This window comes from Seriola lalandi, unplaced genomic scaffold, assembly GCF_002814215.2.
Source record: "Seriola lalandi dorsalis isolate HSWRI2012SDOR001 ecotype SW California unplaced genomic scaffold, Sedor1 jcf7180002054487, whole genome shotgun sequence".
Taxonomy (NCBI): Eukaryota; Metazoa; Chordata; class Actinopteri; order Carangiformes; family Carangidae; genus Seriola; species Seriola lalandi.
The window spans coordinates 1,275,142-1,289,462 of record NW_019525040.1 but is presented as its reverse complement, the minus strand read 5'-3'; the positions used below and the strand labels follow the sequence as shown (position 1 = coordinate 1,289,462).

Here is a 14,321-nt window from a genome sequence, read left to right as displayed (position 1 = left end):
TGCATTATAGCTTCAACTAACTTTAAGCATTCAAATGTCTTGTTTCATCTGATCAACATAAACAAATATAGTAAATATTATCAATAGACTAAATAAATATAGTCTATTGATAATGATATTCAACAGAGAAAAGCAGCAAATGTTCATCTTCTCATCTAAACTGGAACCAGCAAATGTTTGTCATTTACACATGAAAAATATCTGCTAATGAATTTTCTGCTAAAATGTGTTGAAGACTGATTTCAGCTGTGAATTATTTGCAGACATTAATGGAAAGCCTAACAGATCGCAACTTATCACCGAATCAGATGAGCACTTTCTACGCCTCGTGTCCAGCACTGTTACTATGATGACGGGTCAGACTGGTTTAATATAGGATGCAGGCAGGTATGATATGTTATGTAAATAAACAGAAGTTATTCTGTCATATAAAGTCTTTGACAATGATTGGTCTCAGGCCAAGTCACACCCAGCTGAGGAACTTGACTAAGTCAAAGATGAGCTAATCAAAAGGTATAAGGTTGCTAGCAGGGACCTGAACCTGCCAACGCCTGTAGTAACACCCATAGTGCAGACAGAAAGCAGCTACCTGGCCAGTCATGCGGGTATATCTGATGTAAGAAGCTGGATGCAGTCAGGTGGGACGAGTCTGATTAGCCTGGCAGCACCAGCTGAGTGACATGAGGCTATGAGCTAAACTGCTAGTTAGCATGTGGGCTTGAATGCTAGCCAGTTAGCGAGCTGGGTTATGCGTTTTAAGGCAGACGGATTAGGTGAACCTGATCGCCGAGTAGCTAGCCAATCGACTTATCACCTCAAAAAACCACAACAGGTAGTGGAAACAGTGCAGCCTTCACAGTGTAAACAGTTCACACACTAGCTGCGGTGTGGTACCTTTGTCTCCCTGATGTCCTGCTTTCCTCCTTCAGGGTACCACTGGACGCGGACAAATCCCCTACCGAGAGGCCGACTCGGGGTGTCCACAGCGCTCTCAGTGTCCGAACCGCACGGGTTTCGTCCACCACTGCCTCCTCCTCCTCCACCTCCTCCTCCACCACCGCCACCGCGTCTCCCTCCGCCATCGTCGAGGTCCGAGTCTGAGTTAAAATCCTCCTCGCCATGGATCATCCGTACGAGGCCAAACCGAACTGAGCCTCGATACCGCCCGGAGACCAGGTCGTGAGAGAAAAGTAGCCGCTGGGAGCCATCCGCTGTAGGAGAGAGAGCCATGGATGGAGGCTCTGAGCCCGGGCTGGCTGCGGGAGAGAGGCCCGGGCTCGGGGATGCTGCCGCTGCTGCCGCATCCGATGCTACGGGCTCCGCCATCGCTGCTGTTGTCAGGGAGTGATGCTGGAGCGCGAGGATGACGGTGGAATGAAAAAACTGTAACCTGGAAGCAGCGAAGTGCACGTGTTTACGTCGCCACGGAGAGCTGCATAACCAGCAACGGCGCTGTACGTAACTAGCGCAGTGTAGGAGCGTCATCAGGCAGTACCCAATCAAACCACTGAGCGGCAGCGTGACCCACAATCTGTTCAGGTAACTTCTGGACAGGTATACGGGAATTTATGTTCAATAAATCTGTGATAATTCTGAAGAAAGACAAATTACAAGATTTGAATCAATTCTTTGTGTTTTCGTGTAAATCTCAGACTTAATAGTAAGTTAATCTCCCCAACAGTGACAGTGTTTGTCGTGAAGAGTATCATATATATATATATATAAACATCAAACCAAAGACAATAATAAGTAATAATAATAACAATGTACAAGTTCATTCTTATTATTTGTTCTTTTATCTTTCCACTCAAAAACACCTTGTGTGGTGGAGACTGAAAACAGGTGTCTTACGTGGACGTTTAATTCTTGAGGAAAATGAAATAGGGAAATCGCTTTCTATAAGATGATGAGTTTAGCAATAGAATATATTTCATATCTCATTATCCATGTGGCATTATAAATTGAAAACTGTAGGTTTTGAGGTAATAAATTCTATTTCAAGAATTCATAGATTCTATTCTATGTCAAAATGAAACTGCAATAAAAACCTGACAATCCTCTTTCACAATATGATACACACATGCACCATTTGAAGTACTCTTCAAAGCAGCAACAACACACTGATGAACTGGACCCACTGCTGTCTTTACAAATTTGTATATCTTTTTTAATTTTGTTATACAGGCATCACACGACATAAAAATAGAAAATATTCAGAAAACAGATAATTATGTCATTACATTTGTCACAGTAACACTTCTCCTCTCAAATGGAAACCTGCACAGCTGCTACCGTGTAGCGACTGAGGTTGGGCTGTACCCTCTGCCCAGCCTCCCTCATTGTCAGGCCATGATTTATGACATGATCCACCAAACTGGCCCTAATGTCATCTGAAATATGTTTCCTTCTATTGTCTTCCTCTTCCTCTCATTGCTTCCATGTTCGCAAAGTTCTCACAGAAGCTTACCTGAGGTCTATATGTAGCGCTAAGGCTCAGACTGAGTGGTGTTCAATTTCTTCATAAGTGTTTTCAGGTCTGTATGTGGGTGGTGCCAAATTCAGGTGTGTTTTACAGTTTGAAAAAGAAGGGTTTTCCCAATGATTGCAAGATTTATGTCTTGAATGAAGTGTCTGATGTAAAAAAAAAAAAAAGTAAAGCCCTAGTAAAGTAAAGCAATAAATGTGTTTGTACTTTTGGTTCCTTTGTGTAAGGCATGACTTCAAAAGCCAGAATATATATATTGTTTTTCTTTTGTCTTTAACTTGGACTTGTGTTTACTGTATATGACCACAACTTCCATTTCTTCAGGGAAACAGATGAAACTTATTGGGAAAACCTTGATCCCCAAAATACCAAAACCTTCTCATATTCAGGAATATAAAAATGTGCACCAGGAAAAGCTTTACACAATTTAAGCTCAGGGTTTAAGTGGAGATGGAGATTATTCCCAGTCTTGTGACAAGGAGTTCACCTGCTCCTTGTGTCAGTTTGTGTTAACTGGACCATTCCTCCTAAATTCTATCTTACATATAAGAAATGCAGTGAATCGTTTGGATCTGCTGCCAGATCATAAGAAGTAGGTTACATACTGAGGGGGAAACATAGGTTGGTTATAGAGATCAACAACTTTCCATTAAACAAAATGTGATTCTGAAATTGTCAACATAGCTAATTTAAAGAGAGGTGACAAACAAATCCTACACATCCTGTAATCCTCTTACAGATCTGGAAAATAAAGCGTGGAAAAATCGTGGACTGGAATTAAAGGAACAATGGAAAGTCTCCTTCAGAGAAATCACATGAAGAGTAGTAAGTCGAGTCCTTAAGATGGCCCAGATAAACACCAGCAGAGAGCACCCAGTCTGTTCAGTGTAACAGCCTTAACTGACAATGGCATTACAACGGTTTACCAATCAGAGTAGCTCAACCAGACCATCGCCCACTCTGTCACCCAGGTGAGTCACTTTACTGGATGTTACACCTGGAATTACTCGTGGTAATAACTTGGTAACATGTTGTTATGGGAACACATGATCAGTAAAATCTAAATCTGCTGCGGGTCTAATGGTGGCATGACGAGGATAATTCTCAACACACGATTATCCCGCCTGACCCTAACTAAATATGTTTATTGTTGTTCAACTTACTTACTGGGAGCGGAGGGTTTGGTCATCCAGCTCGCTTCAGGATTATCACCGACACCCAATGCGCACCGAGGGTATAAATACTGATTGTGCACCACTCTCCGCTCAGTCTTCATGAGCAAACCTGTTACGCACGGACCAGACGCTCGTCATAAAGGAGAGACCAGCAGAAAGTAAAAAGACAGTCATATCTCAGCGCAGCAGCCAACCTTTGCTTCATTTTAGCTCGTTCGGTGAGAAAATAAGACCATGTCGGTGGTGAGCGCAGTGCCGTTCATGAAACCCGTCCACATGCGCTCTCCGGTGCCCCGGGGCCGCCGCCACACGCTGCCGGCCAGCGAGTTCCGCTCCCTCAGCCCAGAGGACGCAATAAGCGTGTTTGAGATTGAGAGAGAGGGTAAGCAGACTCTTTGTACTCAACTTTGCTGAATTATATATCACTTGCTATGGTTTTGTTAAGTACTTCGGGACAGGTGTTCCCTACGCGCACAGGGACGTTTTCTTTCTTGTACAGGGGAAACGTGGGAATTCAATAATTAATCAGTTTCATGTAACAACAGCTTCAGCTCAAATTTGGTTAAAAAAAAAAAAAACATAACTTCAACTCATTGATACTAATGGGCAAAATAGAGTCCATTGTTTTTCTCTTTTCCAATTACTATTTCTTTACATTTACTTATGGTGTGTTACTGTGGTGACTAATATGATGATTTAACTCTTTCCCTTATGCAAAGGTGATAAGTTCAGGTGCCTTTAACCTTAATAACATCCCTGGCTGTAAACTATATCCTTCACATTTCCATATATTTGACAGTCAGTACAGTAGGAAACATCCTGCTCACTTCCAGGCTCCTCAGTGTATAAGTTCTGATTGTGATCACACTCCTCCTCCCCCTCCACACAGCCTTCATCTCAGTGTCCGGTGAGTGTCCTCTCCACCTGGACGAGGTGCGTCACTTCCTCACCCTGTGTCCCGAGCTGTCTCTTGGCTGGTTTGAGGAAGGACGTCTGGTGGCTTTCATCATCGGCTCACTGTGGGACCAGGAGAGGCTTACCATGGTAAGACCGAGCGGAGGACACCTGGACAGCGATTTACCTCACACAGGCTGACTGGCAAGGAAAATGCAAGACAAAAGAGATTAACAGAATATGTTTAAAGTGCATATTTATGGTTGAACATGTTCAGAAATTCAGTCAATGAGGGTAAATGTCACACAGATCCTACAAGATATTTGTCTGAAGTTTCTTAAAAATGAAATCCTCCCCCAGTACTTTACCAGGTTTCTGATGGATCCTTGAAGCTCAGAGATTAGATCAGACTCTAAATCACAAACCCACAATACACAGGAGAAGAACATCCTGCTCCCACTGGCATTCAATTTGCTCAAATGTGATTCTGGTGGTGGTACAAACACTTGACTTCCCACCAGAAGTGATGAATCAGAGCTTCAAGGGATCCCATTTAACTTTTGCTGAACAGCGGCGACTGGAAAACAGAGACTGTTCAAATGTAGTGTAACAACAGTGTCAATAGAGTCAAATCACAAAGTCAGCAAACTCACTTACTTACTTACTTATCACTTACTCAGGGAGCCTCAGTTATTAGACTCAGTTATCACTACCAGTAGCAAGTGGTCATACCAGACCAAGTTATGCTGTAGCATAAAGATCCCTGTGTGTATTGAAATAAGTAAATGCGTGTTTTATTGCTTATGAACTCAACTTTTATCTTGTAAGAGGAAGAATATGTTATTTCTGCTTTTAGAAGTTACATGGTTTCCCTTTAAGACTGGAATACAGTCTCCCAAACAGCAGGTGGTAACAAAAAACATTTACAAACAAAACTTAGTATCAGTACAGACGTCACTATCTAACAGTATATGAAGTAGTTCAGATTATTTCAATGATAATTCAGAAATGTAGTATAAAATACTATAACACTGACAGCGGCTGTTAAGCTGCAGAATGAGTACTTTTACTTTTGATACTTCAATGTGTTGATAATCCATCTGCACGTTTACTTTTGCTAAAGTAAAACACGTCCTCCATCACTGCCCAAACAACAGCATGGACCTTTTCAGTCTTTTGTCCTTTTGGTTTCAAGTGTATTTTTATTTAAAATGTGTCATTAGCAGTTTTGTGGTGCAGCTTTAAACATTTCTGTTTACACCCAACAGGCCACTCAACAATAAAATATTTACCTGATCTTACAGCTCTGCTCTCTTTCTGTTTCCCAGGACGCCCTGACTCTCCATAAGCCTCACGGGACCACCGTCCACATCCACGTCCTGGCTGTCCACCGGACCTTCCGCCAGCAGGGCAAAGGCTCCATCCTGATGTGGCGCTACCTGCAGTACCTCAGGTGCCTGCCCTACGTCCGCCGCACAGTGCTCATGTGTGAAGACTTCCTCGTTCCCTTCTACCAGAAGTCGGGTTTCAAGGTGCAGGGACCCAGTGACATCGCTGTGGGGCCCCTCACTTTCATCGAGATGTTCTACCCGGTTAGGGGCCACGCCTTCATGCGTCGTAACAGTGGTTGGTGAGGACAGAGGGACTTCATGTGTATTCGCCCTAGTTATCAGTGGTGGTTGTGGTGGGACTCCAACCTCCTCAGAAACAGGATGAGGGGAGGTCTGAGCAGCTTTGCTGTTCGTGAGCAGTGATCATCACTGTGAGTGACATTTTTGCTCAGCAGACGCTGTGGTGTGTGTTTGGACTGTGAGTCTGCAGAGAGCTGAAAACAAAGAGCTGCCATCCAGCTGCCAACAACATCTGTTTGGAAAAGTTGTCAGATACTAAGAAAAAAAAAAAATCTTGATTTGCATTTTAGTGTGTTTAGAATATAAAAACCAAATCATTAGAGCAAAGACCTGAGAGAATATAAGCCCAAATTTCAGTTTGTTTTTTGTATGAAACTATTTTATTATGATAAATGCTGGACATTTATGATCATATTCAATAGAACGCAGCTGCCTTGTTTCCTTCTTTGTCCTCTTTTTATACTTGTTATTTAAACAGTCTAACAGATAAAACCAGTATATATCCATTGTAAATGTATTCATTATAGTTTTGTACGAACAGTATGCCAGTATGTACAGCTGTAGTAATGATACAACTACACAGTAACATGCCAAACTAAACTGTTAACCTTGACCATGGAGTCAAATCATCTACAAAGGAGAGATTTCAGCAGATGACCGTCAGATAATGAGTGAATGTATCGACTTGAACAGTGTGACACTAAGAAGTTAAGTGACTCTGTTCCCCTCCATCAGTGGCACTGTCAACATGTTCCAACAGTTTATAAGGGTTGTACAGTTTATCATGTATTTTAATGTCGTCTAAATAATAAAACTGAGTATTGTATGTACACATAAAATCCCTTATACAATCAATATATTTAAAAATCCTAAATATAGGTGCATTTAAAATCTCTCCTTGATAGTTTCCTCTCACCTTCTCCCTTGACAGTCACCACCTTTGCCTCCCAGAAGTCTTGAATCAAGACAAATATGTTTTTTATATAATGTTTTGTTCTTAAAATAATAAAGATTTTATTTTCTTGCATGTCTGCTTTAAGGTCTTTTCATTCACAATCTATTAGCAATACAGTGGCTATTACAGTAGTTGAGAAAACACATCTCACCACAAGAACCATTTAGTAGTTGTTCTGCAGCTTTCAATCATATTTCATGATCTTAATATTTATGTTAGTGATAAGAAGTATGGTATACAGGTTCTTTCATTTTCACATTACATTAGATTCATAAACACATAATTTGCAGTCACTTAAGTTCTCTTTTAGGGTCAAAGCTCTCACAGGTATGGTTTCAAAAGTATAGAGAATATAGAGAATGGCATCACATAATGAGCTGTGATGCCAGAAATGAGCTCAAATCAGTGTTCAGATATAGACACACATACGTCATTATTACTAGAGTGACATTTATTTGGACATGACTGCTTTAGCACACATAGATTTTCACATATAAATCGGAAGCAAACAGAACAGAACCTTAACCATGGCCTGAAATTTTTTTAAACTTTCCCTTTTAATTCCATTAAATAGAAAAAAGGTTGAAATGATTTGGTCCCAATGCAGACACAGTAGTGTAACTGCTGTGTATTGTCATGATTGAAAATGTGGGTTGTTGTGGTTCAGATCAAACAAAGAACAACTCACATGTCAAAAGGCACAGAAAAGAGGTTTTCCAAAGAAGAGGTGGATGTCATTGTCAGACGTTGCCCATTTACCTAGTCCTATGGCTTGAAACAGAAGACCTTCACCACTGAAACGGCGTGGTGTTGAAACTGGTTAAAATATTTAAATTGTCCAACAAGAACCTATTCTATTTTTTATCGTGTTTTCAAAAACACCCGGTGATCAGTGAGTCAGACCTTAAGACTGACTCACATAATCTCATTTAGTAATTCACATAATCCTCCGCACAAGTCAAGACCGTGGCTTTCCTAACAGCTGGGGTCAACACATGCCAGAATCCTCCACAACAAGATAACGTTTAAAGCCAGGGACGTGAGAAATGTTTCACTTCAGGTGTCAAAGCCGTCTGAAATCATATTATTATACTTGTCACATTGTCAGGGACCCACGAGAACAGCAACAACGTACTGCGGGTCATGGACCACAACCCAAAAAAACATTTTTTTAAATATAGGAGACAAAAAAAATTTCCACATTAAGTCTGAATGTGTCTGTCTGAGACAAGGTTTCCAATGTCTGTGGCACCATAAAAGTTTAAAATCATCCGTCTTGCACTGTTTTTGTATGTACATTTCACAAACATATTAAGGCTCAGGTCAAACATAAACATCTTGTGATTCTGACACAGAGTCAAAAAATATAGTACAGTACAAAAACTTGCTTTGATCTAACAAAATGCCTGTTTAGATAATATTCATATATAATATATTAATAATAAATATTAGCTTGATTTTTTTTTTTCAGACTAAATCTAGAAAAGGGTTTAGGCACCAATGCGTTGCTGTACACACATGATCTAATATAGCCATTATCAATGGGGCTTGTCTGAGAACTCTTTGTGGCAGTGACATACAGAAAATTAAGTGATTGTGAAGAACAACATGCATAATATAAGCAGCATGTGAAGTTGCTTTGGTAGGTTAGGGTCAGAAAGTTGGCCGTCATCATCATTCAGTCAGTTGATCACAAGCTGTATGCAAAAGTACAACAGAGCATCTTTATAAAATGGCATAGTCTGTTTAAGGCAACTCGTGGTTTTTGATAGAAATCTTGCCTTAGTTGACCACTGATATTTCACTATAATTACTCCCGCTGCACAGTTAATACTTAGAATATAGACATGCCAGTGCATACGTACAAAAGAGCAAAGATCTTTTACTTTGAAAGAATTTCATGACTTTAAACGTGGAGAGGCAGCAGCACTGAGCGGCAGACTTTGTAGTGTTAAACCCTGTTACTGAAAAAAAGAATCACTGATAGGAGGCATCTGATGTAGCTCTGTTCACTGGGCGCCAGGATACCTGACGACCCATTAATGCATCAGTCTTACTTCATCTCAGCTGCTTGCTGTGAATAGAGTTAAAGAGAAAGGTGATTGTAGGCCAGAGAGGCCCATGTTTTCTTCTTTTATTTGGCTTCTTTAGACTGATGAACAGAAGGATCCAGTCTGTCGTTCTGTAGAGATTTTCCTTTAGGTCCTACCAGCTCAATGCAGTTTTGACATCCTGAGTATCTTTTCTGTCCTCTGATACTAAGGATCTTCTAGCCCATTATCAAATTAACATGTTAGGTAGTGCCAGACTTGACAGAGGATTAAAAAGGTTGAGTAAAGTTTTACAGAAGTAAGCAAACCAGCAAGCTGATGAGAGGAGACTTATCCAGTTCCATTGACGTGGACTTTGACCAGGTCGTCTGAAGAACGAATAAAAGACATGATTGCCATGTTCTTAGAAAGGCCAGTTGATCTGGAAACAACAGACCTGGTCATTGGCTAGAAACTAGTGCATCAGTAGCACAGACACTGTGGTCATCTTAGACATCATGAGGAGCCTTGTGACTAGTGCACCACATCGTTAATGTCGTGGTCTATGTCGTACTTTTCACAGAACTTGTTTGTGAAGGGCAGGCAGGTGAGATGCTCCAGCCAATGCCAGTTAATGGGGTAAATATAAAACCAAACGATGAGGGAAGAGAACAGCCCAGTGTAGGCCACCATTGAGACAACAATGAGGATACGTTTCCGGTACATGTCAAAAGTCCCAAAAGTGACGTAGGGCAGGAAGGCGAAGGAGAGCAACAAGCCACTGAGGAAACCAAAGATGTGGGCGATGTTGTCGATCCACGGCAGCAGGCCACACATGAAGAGGAAGAGGACGATGCCCAACAGTTTGATAAAGGCCTTCCACGGTTTCTCCAGCATCTGCCAACCTTGAAACAGCTCAACAAACAGGCAAGCCAGGAGACCAAACTGAGACCCTGCTGGACCCACCTGGAGGGTGAAAGCGAGAGAGAAATAAGTTACACATTATCGCATGATTTTATTAAATTCATTTTATTTAATTAAAGCCAATTTCACAAAGGAAGGCCAAATGGTTTAAGTCTCGATAAGAAGCTGATGGAGTTCTTCTATAAACCTACTAACAAACCTTATACAGAAGAATTACATGTATGACTGAGCACTGGACACATGCTTGACACGCAGCATCTCTGATTTGAAGATAAAATGCATACATCCCTCTCACTGGTGACGCACAGCTTTTGTGTGATCTTTATGTTAATTGTCAGAGTTGTTGTATTCTGAACACTGAACACCTACTCCCCCTGTTTGGTAAATAATAAAGGGCTATCCATGGAGGTTATACAGATAGGTTTGAGTTTAAATGTGTCACATGGGATTATGTTCCTCAAATTATCAATATTGTATTATATCATGCTTTTGATGAAGAACAGAACAAATTTCCCTGCAGCAAATCATGATTACATTTTTTTGTTGTACTAATGTTGTTTGCACACTGATACAGAGAAAAATTGTGAGTGAAAACACAAGTGATGTTTTAGTGGAAAGATTTGTTCAGTGAAGTGAAAGTGGCAGATTCAGTCTGATTATCACAGACACACAGAGAGATTTAACCCGATTATCAAATCTTGACGACAGGTTCATACGATTATAGGTAACAATTATTTAAACTGTATCATGGGGACCATCACTAAGAGACTTAAGCCTTAATCCTGTATTGACTGTTAATTAATGCATGTTGGATTAAAAAACAAACTGTATTGATAATAAAGCAGAAGTATAACATTGATTACAGGTTTGGGGACATTTTGGACCAGTTTGTCTCAGTGGCTACGTCGTTTTTATGAAGCTTGATGAAGATGTTGCTCTTGCTCAAGACTATATTGCACAAAGTCTCTTTTACTTTTAGATCTAGTTCTGGGGTAGAACGACAGTTCGAGCCCCGGGTCAGGCAGGTGAGCAGATTATAGTGACGTCAAGGCTGAGTTTGGACGCTTGGCCCGGTCAGAGGCAGATGGCTAATCTGTGAAGACATTAAACTCCTACAAACAGAGAGGAGCATGGCACAACACTCCACCCACACGCCCCAGACACGCAGGCCGACACATTCCTAACACGCTTATTGTCACTCACCATGGGCTGACTGGAAAATATTAAAACAGAAGGAAGGGGCAGGACACTTCTGGTAACCTAGCCCATTTGTAAAGATTTACTGATGGTCATTAATTAATTGGAGTGTTGGTTTAGTTTTCCCTAATAGCGCTGCTACTTTTACTTCAGTGAATGTTTATCCCTGACATTGGGGAGAACCAAAGTCATCAGCAGAGCCTCTTGTCAGCTCACATGTTCCCAACCAGTGCATTCCCAGACAGACTGACTGTCCTCATCCTAATTCCATTGGGAAGTGACATGTTTAATCTCAGTTTATACTTTCTGGTGACCACCATCATTAAAGTACAATCTTAAGGATCTGAACTTCAAAAACAACTCTCAACATTTAAAGTCTTGGGGCTGTGTAGATATTTAAATGTGTGTAATACTTTCTCCATTGCATCCTTTTAAAACCCTTTCACGGTTCACATGCACGTACTGTAGTCTGGATTTTATTAATGCATTCTGGCATCAAAATGTCAAGTGGAACAAAGTCTCTGACCTTGAAAACCAAAATAAAACCAAGAGACATTTGATTCATTTCATCGGATAGCATTTAATCAAATACTGAGATTTAAGAGCAGATGAAACTGACTTTAACTTTCTGTAACCTGTAAACTTGAGTTCCTGTACTTTTACAATTCTTTATATCTGCTTTACTTGTGTGAATTATTATTCCAGTCACAGCCGTTGTTTGAGTCATTTATGCTCAAGCCACAGGGTCTCCTTAATTCAACAGTTAAAGGATAATCTACTTAAACCGCCTGTTTAAGTGGCTTGACTGCCCTGTGTTGTGCCTTGCATGTGCTTCCTCTGGTTATTCCTGGTGTGTGAAGACCTGCGAGCCGGTCAGTATTAAGGAGAGCTGGGAAGTGGGATTTCTGGCTCACACGTCAAGGTACGTCATACTGAGAACCACCTCATGTCACACCACGCAAATATCAGATGAGAGCAATTAAGGTCAGCTCATGAAGAAGATGACAGATGTCTCGATGACATCAATACATGAATACAGAAGTCAAACATAACACCGTAAATTGTTTTTTATATACATAAATTACTTATTTAAAAAGCTTTAAGTGATGTAATATCAATCATCCACTTAAGCGTTTTTACTCATCTATTAATATTGTCCATTATATGAAAGAGTTACTCTTTCAAAGGTGTGCCAGGATGAAACTTTTGTGTTCCTAAAGCTGTTTAGACTGGAGGCACCATCAGACAAGTCTAAGCTTTGCAACAATTGTCTTTGTTTAAAAGAAAAAATATAATCCCATCCACTAAGTACTGTAGCAAAGGCCTTTGCTAGCCTGCACAATGGCATTAGGCTAATCTCTTAAAGGGGAAATTGGGCTTTACAGACACAATGAGAAAAACAAACATGCCAGTAAAAAGTAGGTAATCCAGACTGGGTTCTTTTCACAGACTGAGTTATTTGCACAGATCAACAGGTTGTTTTTTTTGCAAACATTACACTATGAATTAGTTATTCAAAAAAAGGACAGAGGCATTGATGGCTATATTCAAGCTCATGGTGCTTACAGAAATTATGGCTAATAAATAGTTCCATGCTTTAAATAACATTGGCTCTACTGGTGTATACTTCTATTTTCTACCAGTATGTACAGTATGTCATAAAAACTGGACACACACACACACACAATCTTGTAAACCAAGAGGATTTCTTCAACTTTCCATCAGCACAGGACACAGGACAGGACATTACGGAGTGGATTAACTATGGTAACAATGTGCAAATAAAACATATCCTGTAGGTGTGAGCATGAGGGTGTGTCACCATAAATTAGTCTATTAATCCAAAATGACAAATGAATTCACTTCTATAATAAAAGGGATATTTTAAAATGGAAAAAAAAAAAAGAGTGTTGCCAGTTAACATAAATATGCAGTTTTCATTTGTTTGACCAAAATTATGGTTGAAAAATTAAGATTTTTTAGCACTAACAAATAACAACAAATAACTCCAGTCCCAAAAGATAATAAGTGTCCATGTCTTTTACTCATGTTAAACTTAAGATACTTTTTTAATACATACAAATAATCAAAAGTACATATAGCTCTCATTTAATGTGCTAATATACCAACAGCACAGTTGTTGGTACTGCGATATATTTATTCTTTGATTCTCAGCTGTGTGAGATGCTACAGGTGTCAACCGTTGACTCTGTCTTTTTAATGGTGGATATCAATGATCCCATTGGTCATTTCCACTGTTTATTTCAAAGGAGTTGCTACTAACAGAGCAACTTTAAGGCCATACTTTTCAGGCAGACCATAGTTTTTTGTTGATGTTTTCTGTGTCTTTTGTTTCTTATGTTGAGACTCAAAACCAACACCGTTTGATGACTAGTGCATTAATGCTAAGTTGGATGGCACTGCTCTCTTCACAGGAATGACTCAGCTATAGTAAAGTGGTCTCATAATCTGTTGTCAGCTTGAGCTCAGTTTCTCCACTCAGTTGCACAGTTAATGCCATGAGGTGTTCCCTGTGCCCCTCTATACCTCTCTAGATGTGGTAGTCAGGTCTGCTCTAATAATCCCCAGCAGGAGAAACTCCCCTCCAGTAAGTGAGCTAAGCTAAGCTGAGCTAAGCCACTGAATGAAACAGCAGATAAACAAATTAAAGTTACAGTGGTGGTTGAGAAGAAGGAAAGAGAACAGTGCATCAAGAACAACAACCTGACAATTTGGTGAGGGAGGCAGCTTCGGGTCCTTAATTCATTCAAGGAATATTAAAAGATTTTGGAGACCAAATCTTGCAACTCTCTCTCACAGCTTAATACCCCAGACATGTGACCAGCTCACAGATCAGCATGACATGTGTGTATTTGACTGTGTGAAAGTGTGAAAGTGTGAGTGAGAATCCTGACAAAGGTTACTGTAACACAATCATGCTGGCGATTTACAGAAAAACTATTAACTCATCTATAAGAAAAGCTGTTGCTTTTTACCTTTTAAGTTCTCCTCCAGATACTGGACTTGCAA

General features: G+C 40.3%; 3 protein-coding genes across 4 annotated transcripts in view; 1 reads left to right on the top strand and 2 right to left on the bottom strand.

Moving 5' to 3' along the window:
- ube2o (ubiquitin-conjugating enzyme E2O) overlaps positions 1-1,326 on the bottom strand; it is a 37,551-nt gene extending 36,225 nt beyond the window's left edge. Inside the window, exon 1 of the mRNA XM_087175750.1 lies at positions 895-1,326. Coding sequence (XP_087031876.1) covers positions 895-1,326 — 432 coding nt within the window. The remainder of the gene's footprint in view (positions 1-894) is intronic.
- Positions 1,327-2,737: 1,411 nt separating this feature from the next.
- Positions 2,738-7,212, top strand: aanat1 (arylalkylamine N-acetyltransferase 1). The gene is made up of 3 exons (XM_023412790.2): positions 2,738-4,042; positions 4,550-4,704; positions 5,883-7,212. The coding sequence occupies exons 1-3, from the start codon at positions 3,895-3,897 to the stop codon at positions 6,186-6,188; spliced, it is 609 nt and encodes a 202-aa protein (XP_023268558.1). The 5' UTR covers positions 2,738-3,894; the 3' UTR covers positions 6,189-7,212.
- Positions 7,213-7,573: 361 nt separating this feature from the next.
- The window catches only part of LOC111659760 (inactive rhomboid protein 2), a 29,685-nt gene continuing 22,937 nt past the window's right edge, over positions 7,574-14,321 (bottom strand). For both annotated transcript variants that reach the window (XM_023412788.2, XM_087175751.1), the window contains one exon: positions 7,574-10,136. In XM_023412788.2, coding sequence (XP_023268556.1) covers positions 9,705-10,136 — 432 coding nt within the window. In that variant the 3' untranslated portion in view covers positions 7,574-9,704. The remainder of the gene's footprint in view (positions 10,137-14,321) is intronic.

Bases quoted from the DNA above. Each gene is read 5' to 3' on its own strand.
- aanat1 (XM_023412790.2), top strand. From the start codon at position 3,895: ATGTCGGTGGTGAGCGCAGTGCCGTTCATGAAACCCGTCCACATGCGC. The intron at 4,043-4,549 runs GTAAGCAGACTC...CCCTCCACACAG, and splicing joins GTTTGAGATTGAGAGAGAGG to CCTTCATCTCAGTGTCCGGT. The intron at 4,705-5,882 runs GTAAGACCGAGC...TCTGTTTCCCAG, and splicing joins ACCAGGAGAGGCTTACCATG to GACGCCCTGACTCTCCATAA.